The sequence below is a fragment of the Somniosus microcephalus genome, chromosome 3 (genome assembly GCF_052327205.1).
Source record: "Somniosus microcephalus isolate GS21.2 chromosome 3, FLI_Smic_1.0, whole genome shotgun sequence".
Classification (NCBI taxonomy): domain Eukaryota; kingdom Metazoa; phylum Chordata; class Chondrichthyes; order Squaliformes; family Somniosidae; genus Somniosus; species Somniosus microcephalus.
Window position 1 is genome coordinate 369,465,936 of NC_140989.1, and position 12,789 is coordinate 369,478,724.

Here is a 12,789-nt window from a genome sequence, read left to right on the forward strand (position 1 = left end):
ATCTGTTCTCGAACCTTGTTGGAGGATTGTGAATTTTGTAGGTGCCCGCTAGCCCTGTACTCATTGACCAGGATAAGTAGCTTGTTCACTTTTACCTCATCTGCCCCTTTCACTGTTGGCCATTTATGTGTTGATGTTCAACAGACAATGATACAGCACTGAGGATTAGTTTAGGAGCTCATCCAAAACTCTGCTGCCCGTGTCCTAACTTGCACCAAATCCCGTTCACCCATCACCCCCTGTGCTCGCTGACCCACATTGGCTCCCGGTCCACCAACACCTCGATTTAAAAATTCCCATCCTTGTTTTCAAATCCCTCCATGACCTCGCCCCCTCCCCCTATCTCTGTAACCTCCTCCAGCCCTACAACCCTCCCAGATCTGTGCGCTTCCCCAATTCTGGCCTCTTGCGCATCCCCGATTTTAATTCCCCAACCATTGGCGGCCGTGCCTTCAGCTGCCTGGGCCCTAAGCTCTGGAATTCCCTCCCTAAACCTCTCCGCCTCTCTCTCTCCTCCATAAGACACTCCTTAAAATCATCTACTTTGACCAGCTTTTGGTTACCTTTCCTAATATCTTCTTATGTAACTGTGTCAAATTTCCTTTGATAACGCTCCTGTGAAGCGCATTGGGACGTTTTACTACATTAAAGGTGCTATGTAAATGCAAGCTATTGTTGTAACTTCTACCAGGAGTATTTGATATCAGTTGACTGTTAAAAGAGACAACAGAATTCTTCTTTCTCTAACTCGCGTGGCTCAATGAAGACGAATAGTGCTAGCTGGTAAATTCTCGATGCTGTTACAGTATGAACAAGCCCTTTGACCTCGCACTGAAATGCAATCACCCGTTGGTGCTTTTACCTCTCACACAGATCGCGAGCTGGCGGAGTGGGTTGAAGCAGATCAGGAATCTGATCTCCACCATAAACAGCATTCTTGCCCGTCACTCTCCAGTGCTGATCCTTCAGCGATGGATCCGTGGGTACTTGACCAGAAAGAAGCTGGGGTATTGATTGATTTACATGTGTTCTTGTTTCACAAGCTGTATTCTATAAACCGGATGTGATGAAATATTCCATTCATCACTGCCTGTGACTGTGGTCGGTTTCAGTGTCATTTCCCTTCCCCCAGTCCTCATTGTATTGTTTATTGGAATGTGCTTGAATGTGCTGTGTGTAGGGCTCCGCCCATACCTGGCCCCTTTTGTAAGCTAGCTCAGTCTGGCCTCAGTCTCCAGAAGGAAGATACCTCTCTCTCTTACGTGTTACTTTCTAAGTTAATAAAAGCCTTGTTTTGTTTCGCTAACATCGAGTCTCGGAATTATTGAGGCACATCACCGGATTGACAACATTGTTCTCTCTCTGGTTCGGTGACACTAATTGTTAAAACATTTCTTTTTGTCAAATCACTTGTTGCTTTTCTAATTTTGTGTTGCACTGTAGTATTACTAATTTAAATGGTTTCATACTTTTTCGATTTATAACTCCTTTAAGTTCCTTTTCTCTCTTTATGTGTCATTTGTTTTTGCTCATTTAGATTTATTTGTTGCAGACACTTTGTCATGCCTTGTTTATCATTTCACTGTTATTTTATCATTGATGCTATTTTTTATGCTGTTTTGTTTTTAATGTTTGTATTTTTTACTAATTATCTTCCCTACTCTCCCGAGGCATTGACCCTGTGCTGGGGAATGTTTCCACAGGGACCAGTCCCTCTCCCAAGGTGTTGACCCTGTGCTGGGGAATGTTTCCACAGGGACCAGTCCCTCTCCCGAGGTGTTGACCCAGTGCTGGGGAATGTTTCCGCAGGGACCAGTCCCTCTCCCGAGGTGTTGACCCTGTGCTGGGGAATGTTTCCACAGGGACCAGTCCCTCTCCCGAGGCGTTGACCCTGTGCTGGGGAATGTTTCCGCAGGGACCAGTCCCGCTCCCGAGGTGTTGACCCTGTGTTGGGGAACGTTTCCACAGGGACCAGTCCCGCTCCCGAGGTGTTGACCCAGTGTTGAGGAACGTTTCCACAGGGACCAGTCCCTCTCCCGAGGTGTTGACCCTGTGCTGGGGAATGTTTCCGCAGGGACCAGTCCCTCTCCCGAGGTGTTGACCTGTGCTGGGGAATGTTTCCACAGGGACCAGTCCCTCTCCCGAGGTGTTGACCTGTGCTGGGGAATGTTTCCACAGGGACCAGTCCCTCTCCCGAGGTGTTGACCCTGTGCTGGGGAATGTTTCCACAGGGACCAGTCCCTCTCCCGAGGTGTTGACCTGTGTTGGGGAATGTTTCCACAGGGACCAGTCCCTCTCCCGAGGTGTTGACCCTGTGTTGGGGAATGTTTCCACAGGGACCAGTCCCTCTCCCGAGGCGTTGACCCTGTGCTGGGGAATGTTTCCACAGGGACCAGTCCCTCTCCCGAGGTGTTGACCCAGTGCTGGGGAATGTTTCCACAGGGACCAGTCCCTCTCCCGAGGTGTTGACCCTGTGTTGGGGAATGTTTCCACAGGGACCAGTCCCTCTCCCGAGGCGTTGGCCCTGTGCTGGGGAATGTTTCCGCAGGGACCAGTCCCTCTCCCGAGGCGTTGGCTCTGTGCTGGGGAATGTTTCCGCAGGGACCAGTCCCTCTCCCGAGGTGTTGACCCTGTGCTGGGGAATGTTTCCACAGGGACCAGTCCCTCTCCCGAGGCGTTGACCCTGTGCTGGGGAATGTTTCCACAGGGACCAGTCCCTCTCCCGAGGTGTTGACCCTGTGCTGGGGAATGTTTCCACAGGGACCAGTCCCTCTCCCGAGGTGTTGACCCTGTGCTGGGGAATGTTTCCGCAGGGACCAGTCCCTCTCCCGAGGTGTTGACCCTGTGCTGGGGAACGTTTCCACAGGGACCAGTCCCTCTCCCGAGGTGTTGACCCTGTGCTGGGGAACGTTTCCACAGGGACCAGTCCCTCTCCCGAGGTGTTGGCCCTGTGCTGGGGAATGTTTCCGCAGGGACCAGTCCCTCTCCCGAGGTGTTGGCCCTGTGCTGGGGAATGTTTCCACAGGGACCAGTCCCTCTCCCGAGGTGTTGACCCTGTGCTGGGGAATGTTTCCACAGGGACCAGTCCCTCTCCCGAGGTGTTGACCCTGTGCTGGGGAATGTTTCCGCAGGGACCAGTCCCTCTCCGGAGGTGTTGACCCTGTGCTGGGGAATGTTTCCGCAGGGACCAGTCCCTCTCCCGAGGTGTTGACCCTGTGCTGGGGAATGTTTCCACAGGGACCAGTCCCTCTCCCAAGGTGTTGACCCTGTGCTGGGGAATGTTTCCACAGGGACCAGTCCCTCTCCCGAGGTGTTGACCCTGTGCTGGGGAATGTTTCCACAGGGACCAGTCCCTCTCCCGAGGTGTTGACCCTGTGCTGGGGAACGTTTCCACAGGGACCAGTCCCTCTCCCGAGGTGTTGGCCCTGTGCTGGGGAACGTTTCCACAGGGACCAGTCCCTCTCCCGAGGTGTTGGCTCTGTGCTGGGGAATGTTTCCACAGGGACCAGTCCCTCTCCCGAGGTGTTGACCCTGTGCTGGGGAACGTTTCCACAGGGACCAGTCCCTCTCCCGAGGTGTTGACCTGTGCTGGGGAATGTTTCCACAGGGACCAGTCCCTCTCCCGAGGTGTTGACCCTGTGTTGAGGAATGTTTCCACAGGGACCAGTCCCTCTCCCGAGGTGTTGACCCTGTGCTGGGGAATGTTTCCACAGGGACCAGTCCCTCTCCCGAGGCGTTGACCCTGTGCTGGGGAATGTTTCCACAGGGACCAGTCCCTCTCCCGAGGCGTTGGCCCTGTGCTGGGGAATGTTTCCACAGGGACCAGTCCCTCTCCCGAGGTGTTGACCCTGTGCTGGGGAATGTTTCCACAGGGACCAGGCCCTCTCCCGAGGTGTTGACCCTGTGCTGGGGAATGTTTCCACAGGGACCAGTCCCTCTCCCGAGGTGTTGACCCTGTGCTGGGGAATGTTTCCACAGGGACCAGTCCCTCTCCCAAGGTGTTGACCCTGTGCTGGGGAATGTTTCCACAGGGACCAGTCCCTCTCCCGAGGTGTTGACCCTGTGCTGGGGAATGTTTCCACAGGGACCAGTCCCTCTCCCGAGGTGTTGACCCTGTGCTGGGGAACGTTTCCACAGGGACCAGTCCCTCTCCCGAGGTGTTGGCCCTGTGCTGGGGAACGTTTCCACAGGGACCAGTCCCTCTCCCGAGGTGTTGGCTCTGTGCTGGGGAATGTTTCCACAGGGACCAGTCCCTCTCCCGAGGTGTTGACCCTGTGCTGGGGAACGTTTCCACAGGGACCAGTCCCTCTCCCGAGGTGTTGACCTGTGCTGGGGAATGTTTCCACAGGGACCAGTCCCTCTCCCGAGGTGTTGACCCTGTGTTGAGGAATGTTTCCACAGGGACCAGTCCCTCTCCCGAGGTGTTGACCCTGTGCTGGGGAATGTTTCCACAGGGACCAGTCCCTCTCCCGAGGCGTTGACCCTGTGCTGGGGAATGTTTCCACAGGGACCAGTCCCTCTCCCGAGGCGTTGGCCCTGTGCTGGGGAATGTTTCCACAGGGACCAGTCCCTCTCCCGAGGTGTTGACCCTGTGCTGGGGAATGTTTCCACAGGGACCAGGCCCTCTCCCGAGGTGTTGACCCTGTGCTGGGGAATGTTTCCACAGGGACCAGTCCCTCTCCCGAGGTGTTGACCCTGTGCTGGGGAATGTTTCCACAGGGACCAGTCCCTCTCCCGAGGTGTTGACCCTGTGCTGGGGAATGTTTCCACAGGGACCAGTCCCTCTCCCGAGGTGTTGACCCTGTGCTGGGGAACGTTTCCGCAGGGACCAGTCCCTCTCCCGAGGTGTTGACCCTGTGCTGGGGAACGTTTCCGCAGGGACCAGTCCCTCTCCCGAGGTGTTGACCCTGTGCTGGGGAATGTTTCCGCAGGGACCAGTCCCTCTCCCGAGGTGTTGACCCTGTGCTGGGGAATGTTTCCGCAGGGACCAGTCCCTCTCCCGAGGTGTTGGCCCTGTGCTGGGGAATGTTTCCACAGGGACCAGTCCCTCTCCCGAGGTGTTGGCCCTGTGCTGGGGAATGTTTCCACAGGGACCTGTCCCTCTCCCGAGGTGTTGGCTCTGTGCTGGGGAATGTTTCCACAGGGACCAGTCCCTCTCCCGAGGTGTTGACCCTGTGCTGGGGAATGTTTCCACAGGGACCAGTCCCTCTCCCGAGGTGTTGACCCTGTGCTGGGGAATGTTTCCACAGGGACCAGTCCCTCTCCCGAGGTGTTGACCCTGTGCTGGGGAATGTTTCCACAGGGACCAGTCCCTCTCCCGAGGTGTTGACCCTGTGCTGGGGAACGTTTCCACAGGGACCAGTCCCTCTCCCGAGGTGTTGACCCTGTGCTGGGGAATGTTTCCACAGGGACCAGTCCCTCTCCCGAGGTGTTGACCCTGTGCTGGGGAACGTTTCCACAGGGACCAGTCCCTCTCCCGAGGTGTTGACCCTGTGCTGGGGAACGTTTCCACAGGGACCAGTCCCTCTCCCGAGGTGTTGACCCAGTGCTGGGGAATGTTTCCCCAGGGACCAGTCCCGCTCCCGAGGTGTTGACCGTGTGCTGGGGAATGTTTGGACAGGGACCAGTCCCTCTCCCAAGGTGTTGACCCTGTGCTGGGGAATATTTCCGCAGGGACCAGTCCCTCTCCCGAGGTGTTGACCCTCTGCTGGGGAATGTTTCCGCAGGGACCAGTCCCTCTCCCGAGGTGTTGACCCTGTGCTGGGGAATGTTTCCACAGGGACCAGTCCCTCTCCCGAGGTGTTGACCCTGTGCTGGGGAACGTTTCCACAGGGACCAGTCCCTCTCCCGAGGTGTTGACCCTGTGCTGGGGAATGTTTCCACAGGGACCAGTCCCTCTCCCAAGGTGTTGACCCTGTGCTGGGGAATGTTTCCACAGGGACCAGTCCCTCTCCCAAGGTGTTGACCCTGTGCTGGGGAATGTTTCCACAGGGACCAGTCCCTCTCCCGAGGTGTTGACCCTGTGCTGGGGAATGTTTCCACAGGGACCAGTCCCTCTCCCAAGGTGTTGACCCTGTGCTGGGGAATGTTTCCACAGGGACCAGTCCCTCTCCTGAGGTGTTGGCCCTGTGCTGGGGAATGTTTCCACAGGGACCAGTCCCTCTCCCGAGGCGTTGGCCCTGTGCTGGGGAATGTTTCCACAGGGACCAGTCCCTCTCCCGAGGTGTTGACCCTGTGCTGGGGAATGTTTCCACAGGGACCAGTCCCTCTCCCGAGGTGTTGACCCAGTGTTGGGGAATGTTTCCACAGGGACCAGTCCCTCTCCCGAGGTGTTGACCCTGTGCTGGGGAATGTTTCCACAGGGAACAGTCCCTCTCCCGAGGTGTTGACCCTGTGCTGGGGAATGTTTCCACAGGGACCAGTCCCTCTCCGGAGGTGTTGACCTCGTGTTGAGGAATGTTTCCACAGGGACCAGTCCCTCTCCCGAGGTGTTGACCCTGTGCTGGGGAATGTTTCCACAGGGACCAGTCCCTCTCCCGAGGTGTTGACCCTGTGCTGGGGAATGTTTCCACAGGGACCAGTCCCTCTCCCGAGGTGTTGACCCTGTGCTGGGGAATGTTTCCACAGGGACCAGTCCCTCTCCGGAGGTGTTGACCTCGTGTTGAGGAATGTTTCCACAGGGACCAGTCCCTCTCCCGAGGTGTTGACCCTGTGCTGGGGAACGTTTCCACAGGGACCAGTCCCTCTCCCGAGGTGTTGACCCTGTGCTGGGGAATGTTTCCACAGGGACCAGTCCCTCTCGCAAGGCTTTGACCCAGTGTTGGGGAATGTTTCCCCAGGGACCAGTCCCGCTCCCGAGGTGTTGACCCTGTGCTGGGGAATGTTTGGACAGGGACCAGTCCCTCTCCCGAGGTGTTGACCCTGTGCTGGGGAATGTTTCCACAGGGACCAGTCCCTCTCCCGAGGTGTTGACCCTGTGCTGGGGAATGTTTCCACAGGGACCAGTCCCTCTCCCGAGGTGTTGACCCTGTGCTGGGGAATGTTTCCACAGGGACCAGTGCCTCTCCCGAGGTGTTGACCCTGTGCTGGGGAACGTTTCCACAGGGACCAGTCCCTCTCCCGAGGTGTTGACCCTGTGCTGGGGAATGTTTCCACAGGGACCAGTCCCTCTCCCGAGGTGTTGACCCTGTGCTGGGGAATGTTTCCACAGGGACCAGTCCCTCTCCCGAGGTGTTGACCCAGTGCTGGGGAATGTTTCCCCAGGGACCAGTCCCGCTCCCGAGGTGTTGACCCTGTGCTGGGGAATGTTTCCACAGGGACCAGTCCCTCTCCCGAGGTGTTGACCCTGTGCTGGGGAATGTTTCCACAGGGACCAGTCCCTCTCCCGAGGTGTTGACCCTGTGCTGGGGAATGTTTCCACAGGGACCAGTCCCTCAACCCGAGGTGTTGACCCTGTGCTGGGGAACGTTTCCACAGGGACCAGTCCCTCTCCCGAGGTGTTGACCCTGTGCTGGGGAATGTTTCCGCAGGGACCAGTCCTTCTCCCGAGGTGTTGACCCTGTGCTGGGGAACGTTTCCACAGGGACCAGTCCCTCTCCCGAGGTGTTGACCCTGTGCTGGGGAATGTTTCCACAGGGACCTGTCCCTCTCCCGAGGTGTTGACCCTGTGCTGGGGAACGTTTCCACAGGGACCAGTCCCTCTCCCGAGGTGTTGACCCTGTGCTGGGGAATGTTTCCACAGGGACCAGTCCCTCTCCCGAGGTGTTGACCCTGTGCTGGGGAATGTTTCCACAGGGACCAGTCCCTCTCCCGAGGTGTTGACCCTGTGCTGGGGAATGTTTCCACAGGGACCAGTCCCTCTCCCGAGGCGTTGGCCCTGTGCTGGGGAATGTTTCCACAGGGACCAGTCCCTCTCCCGAGGTGTTGACCCTGTGCTGGGGAATGTTTCCCCAGGGACCAGTCCCTCTCCCGAGGTGTTGACCCTGTGCTGGGGAATGTTTCCACAGGGACCAGTCCCTCTCCCGAGGTGTTGGCCCTGTGCTGGGGAATGTTTCCACAGGGACCAGTCCCTCTCCCGAGGTGTTGACCCTGTGCTGGGGAATGTTTCCACAGGGACCAGTCCCTCTCCCGAGGTGTTGACCCAGTGTTGGGGAATGTTTCCACAGGGACCAGTCCCTCTCCCGAGGTGATGACCCTGTGCTGGGGAATGTTTCCACAGGGACCAGTCCCTCAACCCGAGGCGTTGACCCTGTGCTGGGGAACGTTTCCACAGGGACCAGTCCCTCTCCCGAGGTGTTGACCCTGTGCTGGGGAACGTTTCCACAGGGACCAGTCCCTCTCCCGAGGTGTTGACCCTGTGCTGGGGAATGTTTCCACAGGGACCAGTCCCTCTCCCGAGGTGTTGACCCTGTGCTGGAGAATGTTTCCACAGGGACCAGTCCCTCTCCCGAGGTGTTGACCCTGTGCTGGGGAATGTTTCCACAGGGACCAGTCCCTCTCCCGAGGTGTTGACCCTGTGCTGGGGAATGTTTCCACAGGGACCAGTCCCTCAACCCGAGGTGTTGACCCTGTGCTGGGGAATGTTTCCTCAGGGACCAGTCCCTCTCCCGAGGTGTTGACCCTGTGCTGGGGAATGTTTCCTCAGGGACCAGTCCCTCTCCCGAGGTGTTGACCCTGTGCTGGGGAATGTTTCCTCAGGGACCAGTCCCTCTCCCGAGGTGTTGACCCTGTGCTGGGGAACGTTTCCACAGGGACCAGTCCCTCAACCCGAGGTGTTAACCCTGTGCTGGGGAATGTTTCCGCGGGGACCAGACCTTCTCCCGAGGTGTTGACCCTGTGCTGGGGAATGTTTCCACAGGGACCAGTCCCTCTCCTGAGGTGTTGACCCTGTGCTGGGGAATGTTTCCACAGGGACCAGTCCCTCTCCCGAGGTGTTGACCCAGTGTTGGGGAATGTTTCCACAGGGACCAGTCCCTCTCCCGAGGTGTTGACCCTGTGCTGGGGAAAGTTTCCGCGGGGACCAGTCCCTCTCCCGAGGTGTTGACCCTGTGCTGCGGAATGTTTCCACAGGGACCAGTCCCTCTCCCGAGGTGTTGACCCTGTGTTGGGGAATGTTTCCACAGGGACCAGTCCCTCTCCCGAGGTGTTGACCCTGTGCTGGGGAATGTTTCCACAGGGACCAGTCCCTCTCCCGAGGTGTTGACCCAGTGTTGGGGAATGTTTCCACAGGGACGAGTCCCTCTCCCGAGGTGTTGACCCTGTGCTGGGGAATGTTTCCTCAGGGACCAGTCCCTCTCCCGAGGTGTTGACCCCGTGCTGGGGAAAGTTTCCGCGGGGACCAGACCCTCTCGGATGCGCTGCCCCACTCGGCAGTCCTGTATAACCCCAGTGCTGGCCAGGCTGATACTGACCATCCTGCCACTGGATACAGTTTCTCCCCACCGTTCTATCAAAACCCCTCATGATTTTGAACACCTCTATCAAAGACATAGGATTACATAGGATATACGGCACAGAAACAGGCCATTCGGCCCAACCAGTCCATGCCGGTGTTTCTGCTCCAGTCGAGCCTCCTCCCGTCTTTTCTCATCCAACTCTATCAGCATAACCCTCTATCCCCTTCTCCCTCATGTGCTTGTCCAGCCTCCCCTTAAGTGTATCTACACTATTCGCCTCAACCACTCCCTGTGGGAGCGAGTTCCACATTCTCACCACTCTCTGGGTAAAGAAGTTTCTCCTGAATTCCCCGTTGGATTTCTTGGTGACTATCTTATATGGATGGCCTCTGGTTATGCTCTTCCCCACAAGTGGAAACATTCTCTCTGTATCCACTCTATCAAAACCTTTCATAATTTTAAAGACCTCTATTAGGTCACCCCTCAGCCTTTTTTGAATAGAAAAGGGATCCAGCCTGTTCATCCTTTCCTGATAGCTGTACCCTCGCATTTCTGGTATCATCCTTGTAAATTTTCTTTGCACCCTCTCCAGTCCCTCTATATCCTTTTTATAATATGGCGACCAGAACTGCACACAGTACTCCAAATGTGGTCTAACCAAGGTTCGATACAGGTTTAGCATAACTTCTCTACTTTTCAATTCTATCTCTCTAGAAATAAACCCTAGTGTTTAGTTTGCTTTTTTAATGGCCTTGCTAACCTGTGTCGCAACTTTCAGTGATTTGTGTATTTGTACTCCGAGATCCCTTTGTTCCTTTACCCCACCTAGACTCGCGCCTTCCAAGTGATAAGTGACCTCCCTATTCTTCCTCCCAAAATGTAATACCTCACATTTGTCTGTGTTGAACTTCATTTGCCCATTCCGCAAGTTTATTAATGTCCTCCTGTAATTTGTTGCACATCGTCAATATAAACTGTGAACAGCAGTGGTCCCAGCACTGATCCTTGTGGAACACCTCTACCCACCTTCTGCCACTGTGAATAGCCACCCTTTACCCCTACTCTCTGTCTTGAAGCCAGCTAGCAATCCATTCTGCTACTTATTCCCTGACTCCGCATTCTCTGACCTTATTCATTAGTCTATTATGGGGTACCTTATCGAAGACCTTTTGAAAATCCAGATAAACTACATCTACTGCGTTACCATTGTCCACTCCCCTTAACCTTCTCTATTCTAAGGAGAACAATCCCGGCTTCTCCAGTCTATCCACTTAACTAAAGTCCCTCATCCCTGGCACCATTCTTGTATATCTCCTCTGCATCCTCTCCAAGGCCTTGACATCCTTCCTAAAGTGTGGTGCCCAGAATTGGCCACAGTACTCCGGCTGGGGCCTAAGCAGGGATTTGTAATGGTTTAGTTGCCCCGAGAAGGTGGTGGTGGTGCTGGGAAGAAAGGAACTCTGTGCCTGTGCGGTTTATCAGTAGCATGGTTTGGAGACTTGGAGACGGTGCCAGATTTCCACACACACCGGGGCAACCAGCTTACCAAAAAATATCTGTCGGTGTCCTTCAACACTGGTCGGCAACAACCCCACCAGCTCGATACCATCGCCATCTCCGGCAACATTCAAATTTGTTTTGTTTCATCAATGTTAACATTATCCTATTAAAAACTGGACATTCTAGTAACTGGTACTGAAATACTAATGCTACTGTTTTTTATGTTTTATTTTACTAAACTAGAGCTTTCTTAAACACAAGCAAACAACAAAGTTTAATACGTATGCAGGTGAACGCTGCGTTATGCAGACGGGGCATCCATGCCCTGGAGAATGGCAGTATGTGGGTGAGTCAGCATGGTACTGGGCACTGCACATCAGGACCGTTTTAGTACTTGAAATTTATATTTTGGCCCCACCTCGAGACCCCCTGAGTTTTAGGCTTATTTATAATCTTCAGAAGAAACTTCAGGACAAATGTTTTGCCTTTGAACTCTAGTGCTTGGAATGCACATCACAATAAAGGGTGAGTGTCTATCAGATCACTGGGTCGGAGTGTGTATTGGCACTGGGTGGGGTCAGTTTAATTTCCAGTTTCAATTCACCAATAACCTGCTCACCAATGTTCAATATGTGTTCCGCCAGGACCACTCGGCTCTAGACCTCTTTACAGCCTTGGTCCAAACATGGACAAAGGAGCTGAATTCCAGAGGTGAGGTGAGAGTGACTGCCCTTGACATCAAGGCAGCATTTGACCGAGTGTGGCATCAAGGAGCTCTAGTAAAATTGAAGTCAATGGGAATCAGGGGGAAAGACTCTCCACTGGCTGGAGTCATATCCAGCACAAAGGAAGATGGTTGTGGTTGTTGGAGGTCAATCATCTCAGCCCAAGGACACTGCTTCAGGAGTTCCTCAGGGCAGTGTCTGAGGTCCAACCATCTTCGGCTGCTTCATCAATGACCTTCCCTCCAACATAAGGTCAGAAATGGGGATGTTTGTTGATGACTGCACAGTGTTCAGTTCCATTTGTAATTCCTCAGATAATGAAGTAGTTTATGCGTGCATGTAGCAAGACCTGGACAACATTCAGGCTTGAGCTGATCAATGGCAAGTAACATTCGCACCACACAAGTCCCAGGGAATGACTATCTCCAACAAGAGTCTAACCACCTCCCCTTGACATTCAATGGCATTACCATCATCGAATCCCCAACCATCAAAATGCTGGGTTTACCATTGACCAGAAACTTAACTGGACCAGTCACATAAAGAGCAGGTCAGAGGCTGGGTATTCTGTGGTGAGTGTCTCACCTCCTGACTCCCCAAAGTCTTTCCACCATCTACAAGGCACAAGTCAGGAGTGTGATGGAATACTCTCCACTTGCTTGGATGAGTGTAGCTCCAACAACACTCAAGAAGCTCGACACCATCTAGGACAAAGCAGCCCGCTTAATTGGCACGCTATCCACCACCTTAAAAATGCACTCCCTCCATTACTGGCGTACCGTGGCTGCAGTGTGTACCATCTACAAGGTGCACTGCAGCAACTTGCCAAGGCTTCTATGACAGCACCTCCCAAACCAACGACCTCTACCACCTAGAAGGACAAGGGCAGCAGGCGCATGGGAACACCATCACCTCCAAGTTCCCCTCCAAGTCACACAACATCCTGATTTGGAAATATATCGGCCGTTCCTTCATCGTCGCTGGGTCAAAATCCTGGAACTCCCTCCCTAACAGCACTGTGGGAGTACCTTCACCACACGGACTGCAGCGGTTTAAGAAGGCGGCTCACCAGCACCTTCTCGGCAATTAGGGATGGGCAATAAATGCTGGCCTTGCCAGCGATGCCCACATCTGGTGAATGAATAAAAGAAAAAATTTCCATGGGTGCA

At 54.8% G+C, this 12,789-nt stretch overlaps 1 protein-coding gene across 2 annotated transcripts in view; it reads left to right on the forward strand.

The window, feature by feature from the left end:
• Positions 1–12,789, forward strand: part of LOC147122430 (leucine-rich repeat and IQ domain-containing protein 3-like) — a 102,724-nt gene that overhangs the window by 23,355 nt on the left and 66,580 nt on the right. Inside the window, exons 4-5 of one of the 2 annotated variants that reach the window (XM_085983584.1) lie at positions 874–1,007; positions 11,139–11,241. The exons of the other annotated variant lie outside the window; for it this stretch is intronic. Coding sequence (XP_085839710.1) covers positions 874–1,007; positions 11,139–11,241 — 237 coding nt within the window. The remainder of the gene's footprint in view (positions 1–873; positions 1,008–11,138; positions 11,242–12,789) is intronic. 2 annotated transcript variants of the gene reach the window in all.